The sequence below is a fragment of the Bubalus bubalis genome, chromosome 16 (assembly GCF_019923935.1).
Source record: "Bubalus bubalis isolate 160015118507 breed Murrah chromosome 16, NDDB_SH_1, whole genome shotgun sequence".
Lineage (NCBI taxonomy): Eukaryota > Metazoa > Chordata > Mammalia > Artiodactyla > Bovidae > Bubalus > Bubalus bubalis.
In genome coordinates this window covers 30,476,747-30,492,414 of record NC_059172.1, presented here as the reverse complement: position 1 = coordinate 30,492,414, position 15,668 = coordinate 30,476,747, and the positions used below count along the sequence as shown (strand labels likewise).

Sequence of the window (15,668 nt, the reverse complement as noted above, 5' to 3'; positions counted from 1 at the left end):
GAAAGATGATGCTGTGAAAGTGCTGCACTCAATATGCCAGCAAATTTGGAAAACTCAGCAGTGGCCACAGGACTGGAAAATGTCAGTTTTCATTCCAATCCCAAAGAAAGGCAACGCCAAAGAATGCTCAAACTACTGCACAGTTGCACTCATTTCACATGCTAGTAAAGTAATGCTCAAAATTCTCCAAGCCAAGCTTCAGCAATACGTGGACTGTGAACTTCCAGATGTTCAAGCTGGTTTTAGAAAAGGCAGAGGAACCAGAGATCAAATTGCCAACATCTGCTGGATCATGGAAAAAGCAAGAGAGTTCCAGAAAAACATCTATTTCTGCTTTATTGACTATGCCAAAGCCTTTGACTGTGTGGATCACAATAAACTGTGGAAAATTCTGAAAGAGATAGGAATACCAGACCTCCTGACCTGCCTCTTGAGAGACCTGTATGCAGGTCAGGAAGCAACAGTTAAAACTGGACATGGAACAACAGACTGGTTCCAAATAGGAAAAGGAGTACGTCAAGCCTGTATATTGTCACCCTGCTTATTTAACTTCTATGCAGAGTACATCATGAGAAACGCTGGGCTGGAAGAAGCACAAGCTGGAATCAAGATTGCCGGGAGAAATATCAATAATCTCAGAGATGCAGATGACACCACCCTTATGGCAGAAAGTGAAGAGGAACTCAAAAGCCTCTTGATGAAAGTGAAAGAGGAGAGTGAAAAAGTTGGCTTAAAGCTCAACATTCAGAAAATGAAGATCATGGCATCTGGTCCCATCACTTCATGGCAGATAGATGGGGAAACAGTGGAAACAGTATCAGACGTTATTTCTGGGGGCTCCAAAATCCCTGCAGATGGTGATTGCAGCCATGAAAGTAAAAGACGCTTACTCCTTGGAAGGAAAGTTATGACCAACCTAGATAGCATATTCAAAAGCATTGACCACAAAGGTCTGTCTAATCAAGGCTATGGTTTTTCCAGTGGTCATGTATGGATGTGAGAGTTGGACTGTGAAGAAAGCTGAGCGCCGAAGAATTAATGCTTTTGAACTGTGGTGTTGGAGAAGACTCTTGAGAGTCCCTTGGACTGCAAGGAGATCCAACCAGTCCATTCTAAAGGAGATCAGCCCTGGGTGTTCTTTGGAAGGAATGATGCTAAAGCTGAAACTCCAGTACTTTGGCCACCTCATGCAAAGAGGTGACTCATTGGAAAAGACTCTGATGCTGGGAGGGAATGGGGGCAGGAGGAGAAGGGGACGACAGAGGATGAGATGGCTGGATGGCATCACCGACTCGATGGATGTGAGTTTGAGTGAACTCCAGGAGATGGTGATGGACAGGGAGGGCTGGCGTGCTGAGGTTCATGGGGTCGCAAAGAGTTGGACACGACTGAGTTACTGAACTGAACTGAACTGATTATGTCTCCAGTTGAATCAGGACTGCTTAATCCACAGGGGCCAGAGTCATCAGGACTGGAAACACAAATTTCCCCTCTTGGGTCACTGAGGGTAATGATGAGTGGAGCCACTCTAAGTTCCACCCGCCAGTTCTTGGCAGAAAGCATCACTTTTTAATGGACATCCAAGCTGAAAATGGATCCATTCCATTGGACAAGAACACAGACCCTGTTACTGCTCCCTGCCTGGAGAAGCTAGTGGTTTTCTTATGCAATCTTTTCAAGCCTCTCCCCCAACTGGATTGCTGATTCATGAATATTTGCTAACAAATAAGTGATATCAATGCCAAAAATAGAAGAACTTACAGGAAAATTTTAACATTGAAGCAAATGGTAACTTCTTGGCTCCCTCAGTCCCCTGCCCTGTTGCTTCTCTAGGTCATATTGCCTTATAGTATTTCTTTGGGTCTGACTCTCCAGTTAAACTATAAATACCATGGGCGCAGCAAATAGGTCTGGTTTATTTCTGTGCAGATCAAGTAAAGATTTTTAATATGAATCACTGAATGATCAAATTTTATTCATCATGTTAATGACTGGGGGAAATTGTGAAAATCAATTATTCTGTAGCACCAGTGGGAAGACTTCTTGAAGTCTTATTATTTGAAGACCAGGTTTTAGGTGTCTGATCAACCAAATGAAGTCAATTTGGATTGCTATAACTCATTTAAAAATGTTTATTGTGTTTATTCTGTACTGGGCACTGTCATTTGTGCCCAGGGAGCTGAATTAGTTGTAACTAAGGATCAAGGGCCCTGGAATTCCCTAGGTTCTGGGGACATGCCATTTTGGTGATGGCTGTCTTGACATCCTTGTTCCTCAGCATGTAGATGAGAGGGTTGAGGACAGGTGTGAGAATAGCAAACACCACGTTGCCCACGATGTGGAAGTCGAGGGGCACGTCAGCCCTGTAGGCCACGTAGGCTATGGCAATGGATGAGTAGTAGGTGCCAACCACCAGGAGGTGGGAGCTGCAGGTGGAGAAGGCTTTGGAGCATCCTTCTCGGGAGCCGATGTGAAGCACTGAGGCCAGGATGTGGGCATAGGAGAGAAGCACCAGGAGAAGGGGCAGGAAGGACACCACCATGGTGATGCAGAAGCCCATGATGGTCTGGGGGGTGGTGTCAGAGCAGGAGGCCTGGACCACAGCTAAGTGGTCACAGAAGCAGCGATAGGTGTGAACAATGTTTTCAAAAGTCACGTGGGAGGTCTGCACCACTGCTGGGATGGGCAGAAGGAGCGCAGTGAGCCAGGCACTGGCTGCCAGGGCAGCATTGGTCTGCGGGGTCATGAGCACAGGGTAATGCAGCGGGCGGCAGATAGCCACATAGCAGTCATAGGCCATGGCCACCAGGATGAAGGCTTCAGAGCAGGAGAAGCTGTGGAAGAGGTACATCTGCAGGAAGCAGGCAGAGAAGCTGAGGTAGCGATCCCCACGCAAGAATAAGGACAGCATCTTGGGGACAGTGGTTGTGGTAAAGAGGATGTCCAGGGCTGAGAGGTTGATCAAGAAGAAGTACATGGGCTTGTGAAGGCTGGGCTCTATCACCACGGCCACCAGGATCAGGGCATTTCCCACCAGGATGAGCAGGTAGATTAAGAGGAAAATGACAAAGACAAGGAGGAAGAGGGATTCAGGCAGAGAGGGGATGCCCACCAAGTAGAAGCAGGTGAGGAGCCCTTTGATCCATTGCAGATGGCTTCTACTGTGAGTCAGTGCTGGATATCAGCAGACAGACTGGAAATATCAGTACATTCCTGTAAACCAGAACAAGCATGAAAATGTCAACTGAAACACATGTCTTTTTCTTTCCAACCATGGATTTCAATCCTAACGGTTTCTTTGTGCCTAGAATTTCATTGCACAACTAAGATGCCCAGGATGGTGAGTTGTCTAAGGAGCATTGGTTGCAAAGCTGGTCCTGTCTGGTGGGGAAGAGAAATGGACATAAACCCCTGAAGGGCTGTCAAAGGACAGGTAGAACACATACCAAGAACTGGGGCCAGTGTGAGCAGCTTCAGGGATGCAGCGAGTCCCACATGTGAAATACATTTCTTACAATCAGCATCATCCCATATGGCAAAAGACTGGCTTGAAAATGAGCAAATTCCATATAACTGCTGCTGCTACTGCTGCTAAGTCACTTCAGTTGTGTCTGACTCTGTACGACCCCACAGACAGCAGCCCACCAGGCTCCCCTGTCCCTGGGATTCTCCAGGCAAGAACACTGGAGTGGGTTGCCATTTCCTTCTCCAATGCATGAAAGTGAAAAGTGAAAGTGAAGTCGCTCAGTTGTATCTGACTCTTAGCAACCCCAAGGACTGCAGCCTACCAGGCTCCTCCATCCATGGGGTTTTCCAGGCAAGAGTACTGGAGTGGGGTGCCATTGCCTTCTCTGTTCCATATAACTAGAGGTATGCAAATCTGGGGTCTTTTTGGCTAAAATGGTGCAGAGGAAGTTTAATAGGCGCTAGATTAAAAATCTTTAAGCAACCATCTGACCCTAGATCCATTGGTTCTTTTTAAAAAGTAATATAACTGAGTAACATTAATCAGAACATGGAGGATTCCCTTTCTATGATGTCTTATTGATAGAGACAGCTGCTTTCCTCAAGGGCTGCTACAAAATGCCATCTGCTTCAGCTGAGAACAGATCCTCTTTCCATGCAGCTGCTGCTGGGGCTCTGTCTGTCTCAATCTAACATGAGTGCCCTGGGACCTGTCCTTAGATCCTGTCTCTTTGTCACGTCCAGGGACCAACCATCCTGCTCTGCCCAGATCTGCCAGGTTTCAGCACTGCTAGTGCCACATCCCAGGAAATCCCTTCAGTTCAGTTCAGTTCAGTTCAGTCACTCAGTCGCGTCCAACTCTTTGCGACCCCATGAATCGCAGCACGCCAGGCCTCTCTGTCCATCACCAACTCCCGGAGTTCACTCAAACTCACGTCCATTGAGTCGGTGATACCATCCAGCCATCTCATCCTCTGTCGTCCCCTTCTCCTCCTGCCCCCAATCCCTCCCAGCATCAGAGTCTTTTCCAATGAGTCAACTCTTTGCATGAGGTGGCCAAAGTACTGGAGTTTCAGCTTTAGTATCATTCCTTCCAAAGAACACCCAGGGCTGATCTCCTTTAGAATGGACTGGTTGGATCTCCTTGCAGTCCAAGGGACTCTCAAGAGTCTTCTCCAACACCACAGTTCAAAAGCATTAATTCTTCGGCGCTCAGCTTTCTTCACAGTCCAACTCTCACATCCATACATGACCACTGGAAAAACCATAGCCTTGATTAGACAGACCTTTGTGGTCAATGCTTTTGAATATGCTATCTAGGTTGGTCATAACTTTCCTTCCAAGGAGTAAGCGTCTTTTACTTTCATGGCTGCAATCACCATCTGCAGGGATTTTGGAGCCCCCAGAAATAACGTCTGATACTGTTTCCACTGTTTCCCCATCTATCTGCCATGAAGTGATGGGACCAGATGCCATGATCTTCATTTTCTGAATGTTGAGCTTTAAGCCAACTTTTTCACTCTCCTCTTTCACTTTCATCAAGAGGCTTTTGAGTTCCTCTTCACTTTCTGCCATAAGGGTGGTGTCATCAGCACCTCTGAGGTTATTGATTTTTCTCCCGGCAATCTTGATTCCAGCTTGTGCTTCTTCCAGCCCAGCGTTTCTCATGATGTACTCTGCATAGAAGTTAAATAAGCAGGGTGACAATATATAGCCTTGACGTACTCCTTTTCCTATTTGGAACCAGTCTGTTGTTCCATGTCCAGTTCTAACTGTTGCTTCCTGACCTGCATAAATGCAAAAAAGCAAAATGGCTGTTTGGGGAGGCCTTACAAATAGCTGTAAAAAGAAGAGAAGCAAAAAGCAAAGGAGAAAAGGAAAGATAAAAGCATCTTAATGCAGAGTTCCAAAGAATAGCAAGAGATAAGAAAGCCTTCCTCAGCGATCAATGCAAAGAAATAGAGGAAAACAACACAATGGGAAAGACTAGGGATCTCTTCAAGAAAATTAGAGATACCAAGGGAACATTTCATGCAAAGATGGGCTCAATAAAGGACAGAAATGGTATGGACCTAACAGAAGCAGAAGATATTAAGAAGAGGTGACAAGAATACACAGAAGAACTGTACAAAAAAGATCTTCATGACCCAGATAATCACGATGGTGTGATCACTCACCTAGAGCCAGATATCCTGCAATGTGAAGTCAAGTGGGCCTTAGAAAGCATCACTACAGACAAAGCTAGTGGAGGTGATGGAATTCCAGTTGAGCTATTTCAAATCCTGAAAGATGATGCTGTGAAAGTGCTGCACTCAATATGCCAGCAAATTTGGAAAACTCAGCAGTGGCCACAGGACTGGAAAAGGTCAATTTTCATTCCAATCCCAAAGAAAGGCAACGCCAAAGAATGCTCAAACTGCTGCACAATTGCACTCATCTCACACGCTAGTAAAGTAATGCTCAAAATTCTCCAAGCCAGACTTCAGCAATATGTGAACCGTGAACTTCCAGATGTTCAAGCTGGTTTTAGAAAAGGCAGAGGAACCAGAGATCAAATTGCCAACATCCGCTGTATCATGGAAAAAGCAAGAGAGTTCCAGAAAAACATCTATTTCTGCTTTGTTGACTATGCCAAAGCCTTTGACTGTGTGGATCACAATAAACTGTGGAAAATTCTGAAAGAGATGGGAATACCAGACCACCTGACCTGCCTCTTGAGGAAATCCCTTAGTCCCTGCAAACTGAGATGTTAGTCGCTCTACTAGGGTAGGAGCATTTTATATGCCTTTGGTAAAAGGAGTCATTTTCCCCAGTGAATCCAAGTGGAACATGGATTCTCCACCTAATGGGAAAAAAAGAAAAAACCAGACTCCCAGGCACTTCCCGGACCACTCCTTGGTCTTCCCCACGCTCAGCTGCTGTAGCTCAGCAGGTATCACTGTTTAGCCACTTCATGCCCACTGCCTGGGCTCCAGTCCAGAGTGCACCACAGGGAACTAAAACATCTCAGAAGCAATGTCAGGAGAGACAGCCAAGCCCTCTGCAGAGAGTAACTCTGCTCCTGGGAGACCACTGAAGAAAGCTACTGAGGATGCGTAGCAGCCCAAGGCCCCCAGAGTGAGACTTTCCAACCCTCAGAACTGAGCCAATGGCAGTGTTCACTCACCCTTCCCCTTGACTGAGCGATCCAGGGCCAGATTACGTTGATGTTCACTGCCTCTCTGCCCCAGGAACCCCTGGAGCTGATCCACTTGATTTTCCAGAACCATCCCAGCTTCTCTCCCTCTTCTAACAAAACCCTTCTTGTGTCAAAGATTATGTAAGCATGAAAATTGCTTGCAGACAGTTGAGTCCCTGACCCTTTCTTTCACAAATGAATCTTCAGACCGGGGTGGGAATGGCAAGCAGCCTCAGGTCAACAGCTGGTCTGCACCAGCCTTGGTCCTGTAATCTAGGCCTCTAGGTCTGGTCTTACACTCTTTCCACCAAGATAGGCCACCTGGAGGATTCAGAAGCTCTGGTTTTCACCTGGGGAAAAAAATAGGCCAAAATTTTCCTTTTCCTCTTTCTGTTTCTTAGACTGCTATCAGAGACAGTTATGAATTCTCTTTTGTTCTGAGGGTGTTTTCAAACAGTTTCAAGTGGACTGGTTACTAAACAGAGGCTCTGCATGGCTAGGAAAAAAAAAATGCTATCCTCAAGAAGTGACTTAAAGGGACTTCCCTGGTGGTCCAGTGGTTGAGAAACTGCCTTGCAATGCAGGGGACTCAGGTTTGATCCCTGGTGGGGGAACTAGGACCCCTCATGCTGCGGGGGAACTAAGTCTGAGAGTCACAGCTACTGAGCCTGTGAGCTACAACTCAAGAGTCTGCAATGCAAGGAAAGATCCCACATTCTGCAACTAAGATCTGATGCACCAAATGAATTTTTTAAAAAAGAAAGAAATGACTTAAAGAAGAGGTGGACTGGATGCTTCTGCATGCAAAAAAGTCATGGCAGTCAGAGCACCCATACTGAGTAAAACTGTTGTACACTTTGTGCCTGGTAGAACTTAGCTCATAATAAACCCTCAACAAATACTTTTAAATAAATGAATTAATGAATGAGACAGTTAACCCGAGTTCAACTTAACTTTTTCCCATAATGGACTAATCAGCAGGGATTTTTACTTTCTTTTGTTTTAGCATCTAAATTAATACAAACCATATTTCTGGGGAAGTTGATACAATTCTGAGATGCTGTTCTCTGCCCCCTGACTGAGCCCATGTAAGTGAGTTGTGTGAGGTTTGTGCAAGGTTTGCAGGGCTGTCACAGAATATCAGAGCCAGAAGCATCCTTAAAAGCAAGCAATGTAGTCCACTTCCCATGGCCCTCCTCTCATTTATCCAATAAAGTAACTCAGAGAAGGGAGCTTGACTTGCTCAATCAAGGTCACACAAAGAGATGAAAGTCAGATGCCCGACTCCCTGCCCAGGGCTCCCAAGAGTCCACCATGGAAGAGGCACTGAAGCGCCCTTGTCTGACAGCCCAGATCATTTATATTTCCCTCACAAGCGTGCGGCTTTCTTGGGGCTGGAGACTGAGCCAGCTCCTCTCCTGTAAAACCAGCATCTCCGTGGGGCCCAGCACCTCGCTTCTCAGTGTTTCCACAGAGTTGTCCTGACCACCCCCAGTGCTTTCCCTCCAGCATCCTGCGGAATCAGACCCTTGATTCTGTGAAAGCTTCTGGCCCTGCTCCCTTACTGTTGCTAATAGGGAGGAGGAGGCCTAGAGAGGGGCTGTGCCTGGCCATAGCCACACAGTCAGTGAGTCAGCAGCCAGCCTGCATGCCCAGTAGCTTCAGCCATGTCCTATTCTTTGCAACCCCATGGACTGTATGTAGCCCACCAGTCTCCTCTGTTCATGGGATTCTCCAGGCAAGAGTACTGGAGCAGGTTGCCATGCCCTCCTCCAGGGGATCTTCCCAACTCAGGGATCGAACCCACGTCTCTTACGTCTCCTGCATTGGCAGGTAGGTTCTTTACCACTAGCACCAACTGGGAAGTCAGCCTGCAATGCTATAAGTTGAGGCAGAAAGAGTTTAGCCCATTTCCGTTCTCCTGGAGCCCCTTTCATTGTGGGGTGAAGGTCCCTGACTGTCTGCCCCCTTAAACTATGTCCTTCCAGAGCCTTGTCGCTCCTTGGGCTCTGACAGGCTTGGGCACTTCTTTGTAGCCTCCAAGTCTACATGAGGGGGGCTCAGCTCACCTGTAACTCAGGCCACTCCAGCTGCCCCTTCCTCTCCCCAGGCCAGCGTCACCTCAGTAGGGAGAACCAGGCTGGGGCTGAAACTGGATTCATTAGACCTCTAAGCCCTCATCCCTAGCCCGCTGGGGTCCTGTCCCCTGAGGCCTCCTTCTATCAGGGCCCTGTGTATTGCTTTTCTGGAGACTCCCAAGTGGCTGGTTAGCAGCTACCACTGGGCTTTGCTGATATGAGAACAACAATATTAATAGTCCTCACTGGGGCACAGAACTCTGTGGTCTATGGAGGCTTTCCCACCAATTGAACAGCAATTCAGAGCCCCATGTGACAGGCGAGGAAACTGAGGTACAGAGGCGAGAGGAATTGCCCAGTTCACAAGGGCAAGGCATAATTGAGATCTCAGGTTTGCTAATTCTTAGTCTAGCCTCTGAGCCAACCAACCACACAAAGGAGAAAAAGTTTGTGAAAAAATCTCCATGTAATTGTAAACTGTGCTATTGGCCAGAGGATGGGATGTGGGCAACTTTTGAGAGTTTTGAAGCTAGAGGAACAGGTGTTACAGAGCAGAGAGCTACTCAGTTTCCCAAATGTCCACTCTCTCTCTCTCCTTGGCTTCTCTCACTCTGTCTTTCTTAGATGGAGTTTGTTCTCCATTGAATGAGTCTGAGATGCTATAGAGTGGATATGTGCTCAGATGCTGGGGGCAGACCAATTTGGGTTCAAGCCTGGCTTGGAGCTCTCTGAGGTTCTATTTCCTCTTCTGTTGAACGGGAGTCTGTTCTGTGCAAGCTCTGTACTGGTGAGGTGCAGGGTGAGAAGAGGCGAAGGGGGCCAGCAGTTGTCAGAAGCATCTTCCACCCAGGTTCCACGACCCTGTCTCTCTCCCGGGACTGTGGGAAGGCCCATAACATTCCCAGTCCAGGTCTCTTCCACCTGAGAAAGTGGGTGGGGTGGTCCAGAAATGTCTCCAGGAGGAGTCCATGTATCTCAGGAACTTTTTTTTAAAATTTATAGATTCCTTTACTTTTTATTAAAAAATTATTATATTTAGTTTTGTGGCCACACTGTGTGGCATATAAGATCTCATTTGCCTTACCAAGGACTGAACCTGTGCTCTCTACAGTAGAAGGGTGGAGTCTTAACCACTGGACCATCAGGGATGTCCCATCTCAGGAGTATTTTTGAGCTCCAAACAGAAGACAGCCTGGCCCTCTAAATTCCTCCCCACCCTGCTCCCACACCCAGTGGAGGCCAGCTGCCTAAGCCACTCTGCCCTGGAAAGTTGTCAGTGACGCTCTGTCTATCTCCATCTCGCTCCTACTGCTCCTCACCTTCCCTGGCGTCGGGCTTCGACAGATCCAAGAGGCTGGAAAAAGAAGGTGCCAAGGAGGAAAGGGAAGATATAAATACATTGGGGGAGAGACTGGGCTGCCGCCTGGTGTGGGAAAGACTGGTGCTGAAGCCGAAGTTCCAATACTTTGGCCACCCGATGCAAAGAACTGACTCATTGGAAAAGACCCTGATCCTGGGAAAGATTGAGGGCAGGAAGAGAAGGGGACAACAGAGGACAAGATGGTTGGATGGCATCACCGACTCAACGGACATGAGTTTGAGCAAGCTCTGGGAGATGTTGAAGGACAGGGAAGCCTGGTGTGCTGCGAAAGAGTCAGACACAACTGAGCGACTGAAAACAACAACCACACCCCTCCCCCCCCCCCCCCCAAAATTAAGTGACATAGCTACCAAGTGGGAAAAACCAGTACTCCTGCCCCAGAGCCTTGTTCTTGTCCACCCACAATTTCCTCTCATTACAAGTGGAACTCCTAATCTGGCAGAAGACAGAGGAGGAGTAGGTATACACATCAGGCTAAGAGAGAGGTTGATCCTGAGGGCCCCAGGGTGTGGGCCAGGGCAGAGTTTGAAGCAGGGAGGGGCATGGTCAGATTTAAGGGCTGGAAAGTTCCCCCTGGCTCACAGCAAGATGGAGACTGGAGACAGGGAAGAGGCTGGGACACTGCCCAGGCCAGAGCTGCTAGTGGCCAGCACCAGGGCAGTGACAGCAGAACGGCAAGAAGTAGGCTGGTTTGAGAGATGAGTGTGGAGGGGAGGGAGAGAGGGGAACAGGCAGTGACTGCAGCCACTGGGCTCCCCTGGCCTGTCCACTTCAGCCTCCTCTGACAGTCTCCCTTCCAGCCCCCTCCTCCCCACGCCCCGCGCCCCGCGACTGGAGTCTTAAAGGAAGAGCCAGGGGCGCAGATCTCCTCTCTGGCCCCCAGGGGGCAGTGTTACGAAGTCTGCAGGGCACTGGGGCGCTTGCAGCCAGGGGCAAAGGCTTGCTCCCCTCCGTCTCCGCTGCACCCCCACCCCTGTGTCCTCTCTCCCATAAGTCAAATTATTAATAACTGTAATCTCTCATGTCCCACACTTGACACTTTACAAAAGCAGTGGTACATCCATTAGCTCACATGTTCCTTCCCCAAAGATGGGGCAGAGCAGGAAGAGACCCAGGATGACCACTTTATAATAAGGAAACCTAGAACCAGGCAGGAAATAGGACCTAACCAAAGCCAGGATGCTAGTTAGAGTCAGGGATGGGAGCCACAGGCCAGCCAGTGCCCAGTCTGGACCCTGTGCACCCACAGAACAACAAGCCACCCACAGGCCTGGGAGCCCCACATTCGCCCTTGAACTCCCTCCCACCTCAGAGGTAATTGAGTCCCATGGGGTTGTCAGTGAGGTTGGACCACCCTGGCATGCACCTGATTTACTTCTTCCTCATCCTCCGCCTCCAGAATTACAGAGTCATCACCATATTAATAATGGCTTGTGTCTGCTCAGCTCTCAGACTTAGTGAGCACTAATCCATCAACTCATCTGAGCCCTTGGACAGCCCTGGGAAGGTATTTCACAGACAAGGGCACCGAGAATCAGAGACGGCAAGAGACCAACCTGAGATCACCCAGCTAGGTCTCCGGAGAGTTCACAGTCTCCTGGGAGAGCTACGCACATAGAGTTGAAGACAGTGAGATGGTTGGGTTTAGTGCAGCCCTGCTGGGAGGTTTCCCGTCATCTCTACAGATGAGGAAACTGAGCCTCAGAGATCTTCTTACTGGGTCAGGATGAAACTATCTGTTGCCACACTCATGCTCTGTCTGGGCACAGTGAATGCAGAGTTTCTAGCAGGTTACATATTTTCTCCAGGCTGGAGGGAGAGGCTGGTGAGAGGTAGCGGCAGTTGGCCACAGGGGAAGGCTGCTGTTAGGGCAAACGGGCTTCTCCAGGAAGAAATTCCAGGCCAGGTTTAAGCTGCAGAAAGCACAGCCAGGGCTGCACAGGGCTGGGTGGGCTGGAGGAGCCAGTGGCTGTGTTGAGCCAAGGTGGGTAGGCCTAAGTGGCCAGGCTGGACGCTTACCTGCCTGCAGACCTGTCTTCTCACCCAGTTGGGAAATTTGCTGTGTTCTGATCCAGGAGCCATGCCAGCAAAGGTGGGAAAGTCCTGAACCCTTGGCAGGAGGGGGGTCTGTTTCTCTTCCACCACAGGGAGATATCAAACCCCAGGGAGAGACTGTGACTTCCCCATGGTCACAACGCAGCAGAACCTGCTGGTCTCCTGGCCTCAGTCTCCCAATCTGAAAAAGTGAGGGATTGAATTAAATGAGCTCCAAGTTCCTGCTGGGCTCTGACCTTCTGAGTGCCATCCTTGCTGTCCTTGGCTCAGACCCCAGCCTGGAAGTATCCTCGACATGTAGCCCTGGGCAAGTCACATGGCCTCTCTGAGTATCAGAGTCCTCATGGCTGAAGTCAGTATGATACTGCCTCCCTTGGGCAGATCTAATGAGCCATACATGGGATCATGTGGACACAGCTTGGGCTCTGACCCCCGCACAGCATCTGGGGGTAAGGATGACTGAGGCTCTGACGGAGGCCATTGCTCATCTGCCTGGCCAAGGGCTCATTTATAGATATCCGCTCCCTTGCTGCCAGGCCAGAGGGAAGTGGGAACAACTGTGCTGATGTGGCAGTTTAGGGCCTTTTTAAGGAAGAAGACTCTGCCACTCTTCCCCTTCCCCCAGTGCCCTGCCCTGACCTCCATCTTCTGGACACTTTCTCAGTGATCCTCAGAACAGTCCTGAGGTTGGGCCATTTGATATCAGCATCTCCATTTAACAGATGAGAAGACTGAGGCTCAGGGAAGAGAAAGGACTTGCTCCAAGTTCCACAGAAATGTTATTACAGAGCTGGGACCAGAACTGAGATCTTAAGGCTGAAGCCTGGGGCTCTCCCCTTGTCTCCAAATTCAGATAGTTCTACAAAATGAAGAGTCCCCTGTCTTGCCTGGTTTGCAAAAGAGCTTGGGTTCTGTAAATGGCTTGGAGTTTCACAAGCAGCATCTGACTCGACGCAAGATGCAGGACTGTGCAAACATCATGGGGCCCTGGAAGCTGCAGAGTTCTGTAAACTGTGCCAGGCTTTGCCACCAGCATGGGACTCTAAAAAGGCATCAAGCTTTGCAAACTGTGTGTATCCACAGATGGTGTTGCATCCATGCACATCCTAGGGCCCTGTGAAATGTACAGGGCTTAGCAAACACCATAATGGTAAGTGGCAATGGTGGGGTGCAAACCAGGTTGGTTGAACCTTAAGCCTGGGCCACCAAAAATGGAAACCTCACTGCTGGATTAGTCCAAGAGTTATCTGAAGGCCTGTTAGCCTAACTCCCAGAAGGTCCTGGAGATTGGACTCATCCTCTAATTCCACAGCTGAATTCAGGAATATTCTTGGACCTGGGTCAGCCTGGGGAGGCTGAAGTGATATATGAAGGTTGCTCATGCCTGAGGTTACTGTATGTTCTGTGCCCTGTGGGGTGCTGTGCATGCTTAGACTCAGAAATTGGTGAAATGAACTTAGCCAGCCAAGCCGGTCCCAACATCATTCCATGTGCAGAGCTTCCGCAGGCTCTGGAGCCACAGTGGGGGTAGTGAGCTTCCAGAAAGTTAAAAGGGACCTTACCGCTCTCAACCATGTGCCTGCAGTTTAGAGTCTGGGAGGCTGCACCTCTGCCAATCTCTGTGAGGACTCATAGTGCCTGTCTGAAGGATTTAGAGAGGGAAAACCAGTTTGGCTTTCTCAAACAGAATTGGGGTCTGGTTTCAAGAATTGATGCTTTTTAACTGTGGTGTTGGAGAAGACTCTTGAGAGTCCCTTGGACTGCAAGGAGATCCAACCAGTCCATCCTAAAGGAGATCAGCCCTGGGTGTTCTTTGGAAGGAATGATGCTAAAGCTGAAACTCCAGTACTTTGGCCACCTCATGCAAAGAGGTGACTCATTGGAAAAGACCCTGATGCTGGGAGGGATTGGGGGTAGGAGGAGAAGGGGACGACAGAGGATGAGATGGCTGGATGGCATCACCGACTCGATGGATGTGAGTTTGAGTGAACTCTGGGAGTTGGCGATGGACAGGGAGGCCTGGTGTGCTGCGATTCATGGGGTCGCAAAGAGTCGGACACGACTGAGCAACTGAACTGAACTGAACTTCCTATCAACTGAAGCCAGTTGTTGACCTCCCCCTGGGTGGTGGTCCTGCATTCCCATTTCTGATCTCTCAGAGACTTACTCACACCACAAGTATCTGTCAAGGGCCTACTATGTGCCAGGCTGCTGTGATTGTTTCAGATACTCCCCACTTCCTTCTAGCATCCCTTATGCCACTAGGAACCAAGTGGGGCTCATGTGCATCTCTCTATCGTTGCACTCCAAAAGCTGGACTCCAATCCACATCCTTGTAACATGCAAAGACTCTATTTTTGGAACTGGGTTGGGTTCACTTCTGTATCTTGGATTTGGGGGTCGCACAGAGTCGGACACGACTGAAGCGACTTAGCAGTAGCAGCAGCAGCAGAGATCTTCCTCAGAAAATGCAGCCTGGGCGGAGGAAAAAGCCTAGTTCCTAGCATCAGAGGTTCAAGGCAAGACCCCACCACCTCCAAGCCAGGTGACCTCTGGGTGGTTACTGAGACTCAATGCCTCATCTGTAAAATGGGGGAATATAAAATGGGGGGAAAGTGGCCCAAAAGGTCATTAGGAGGGGCCAGTGGGGCCTCACGTGTAAAAGTGCTGAGCAAGGCAGAAGAGGCAACCTAGGTTCACTTTCCCTTTCCCTGCCCTGTTCTGAGTCCCGCCTCTGCCACTCCCTTCCCTGAACTCCGGGCCTCAGGCTTCGGTTCTTTCCTGCACTGAATTTGCACAGCGGCCCTGCGAGTGAGGACTATCAGTCCTTCTTTATAGAGGAGGCAGCTGATGCTCAGAGAGGTGCAGGGACTTGCCCAAAGTCACTTGACCATGGAATGACAAAGCTGAGATAGGACTCAGGTCTGTCTGGCTCCAAGGCCTCCATCTTCAGTCTTCAATCCAAAAGACTCTGGGGAATCTCTTATATGCTCTTCTGCTCTCCAACCCCACCCTCCACTGAGATGGTCATACTTAATGGAGCTGCTGCCATGATTCCCCATCTCCCAAGGGCTGGCCACTGTGATTCCCAGTGGATGGGGTCCCTCCTTGCTCTGGATCTGTGGAGCTCAGAGAAGAGATAGGGGTTCAGTGAGAGGGGAACAGAGCTTGAGGGAGACAGATGTTCAGTGAAGCAGGACGGTGGGAGAAATGGCCTTATATGGGGCTTGTGAAGGGTAAAAAAAGTTCTGTAACTGAGAAAAGAGTTTGATGAGGGAGGAGGCTCAGAGTGAGTGCTGAGAGGAAACTGGAAAATCAGGACTGAATGACCCCAGGGCTGGGAGGGGCTGTCCACATTCCCTCCACCCCCCATCTCTCCACCACTAGTAGGAGAAAATATCCAAGGGAAATGCCACACCAAGAAGCTGGGAAGGAACTGGCTGGGGGAAGGCTCGTCAGTAGCCTCCTCCCACCAGAGGGGTTGTATCTAAACAAACCCAGCCTCCTCCAC

General features: G+C 49.2%; 1 protein-coding gene across 1 annotated transcript; it reads right to left on the bottom strand.

Annotated features, from left to right (window-relative positions):
* Positions 1–1,317: 1,317 nt before the first annotated feature.
* Positions 1,318–12,184, bottom strand: LOC102415330 (olfactory receptor 2AT4-like). The gene is given in 5 exon segments (XM_044929010.1): positions 1,318–3,129; positions 3,132–3,161; positions 10,041–10,144; positions 10,685–10,788; positions 12,146–12,184. Coding segments are annotated over 5 exon segments (1,212 nt in total). The 3' UTR covers positions 1,318–2,194.
* Positions 12,185–15,668: the final 3,484 nt, after the last annotated feature.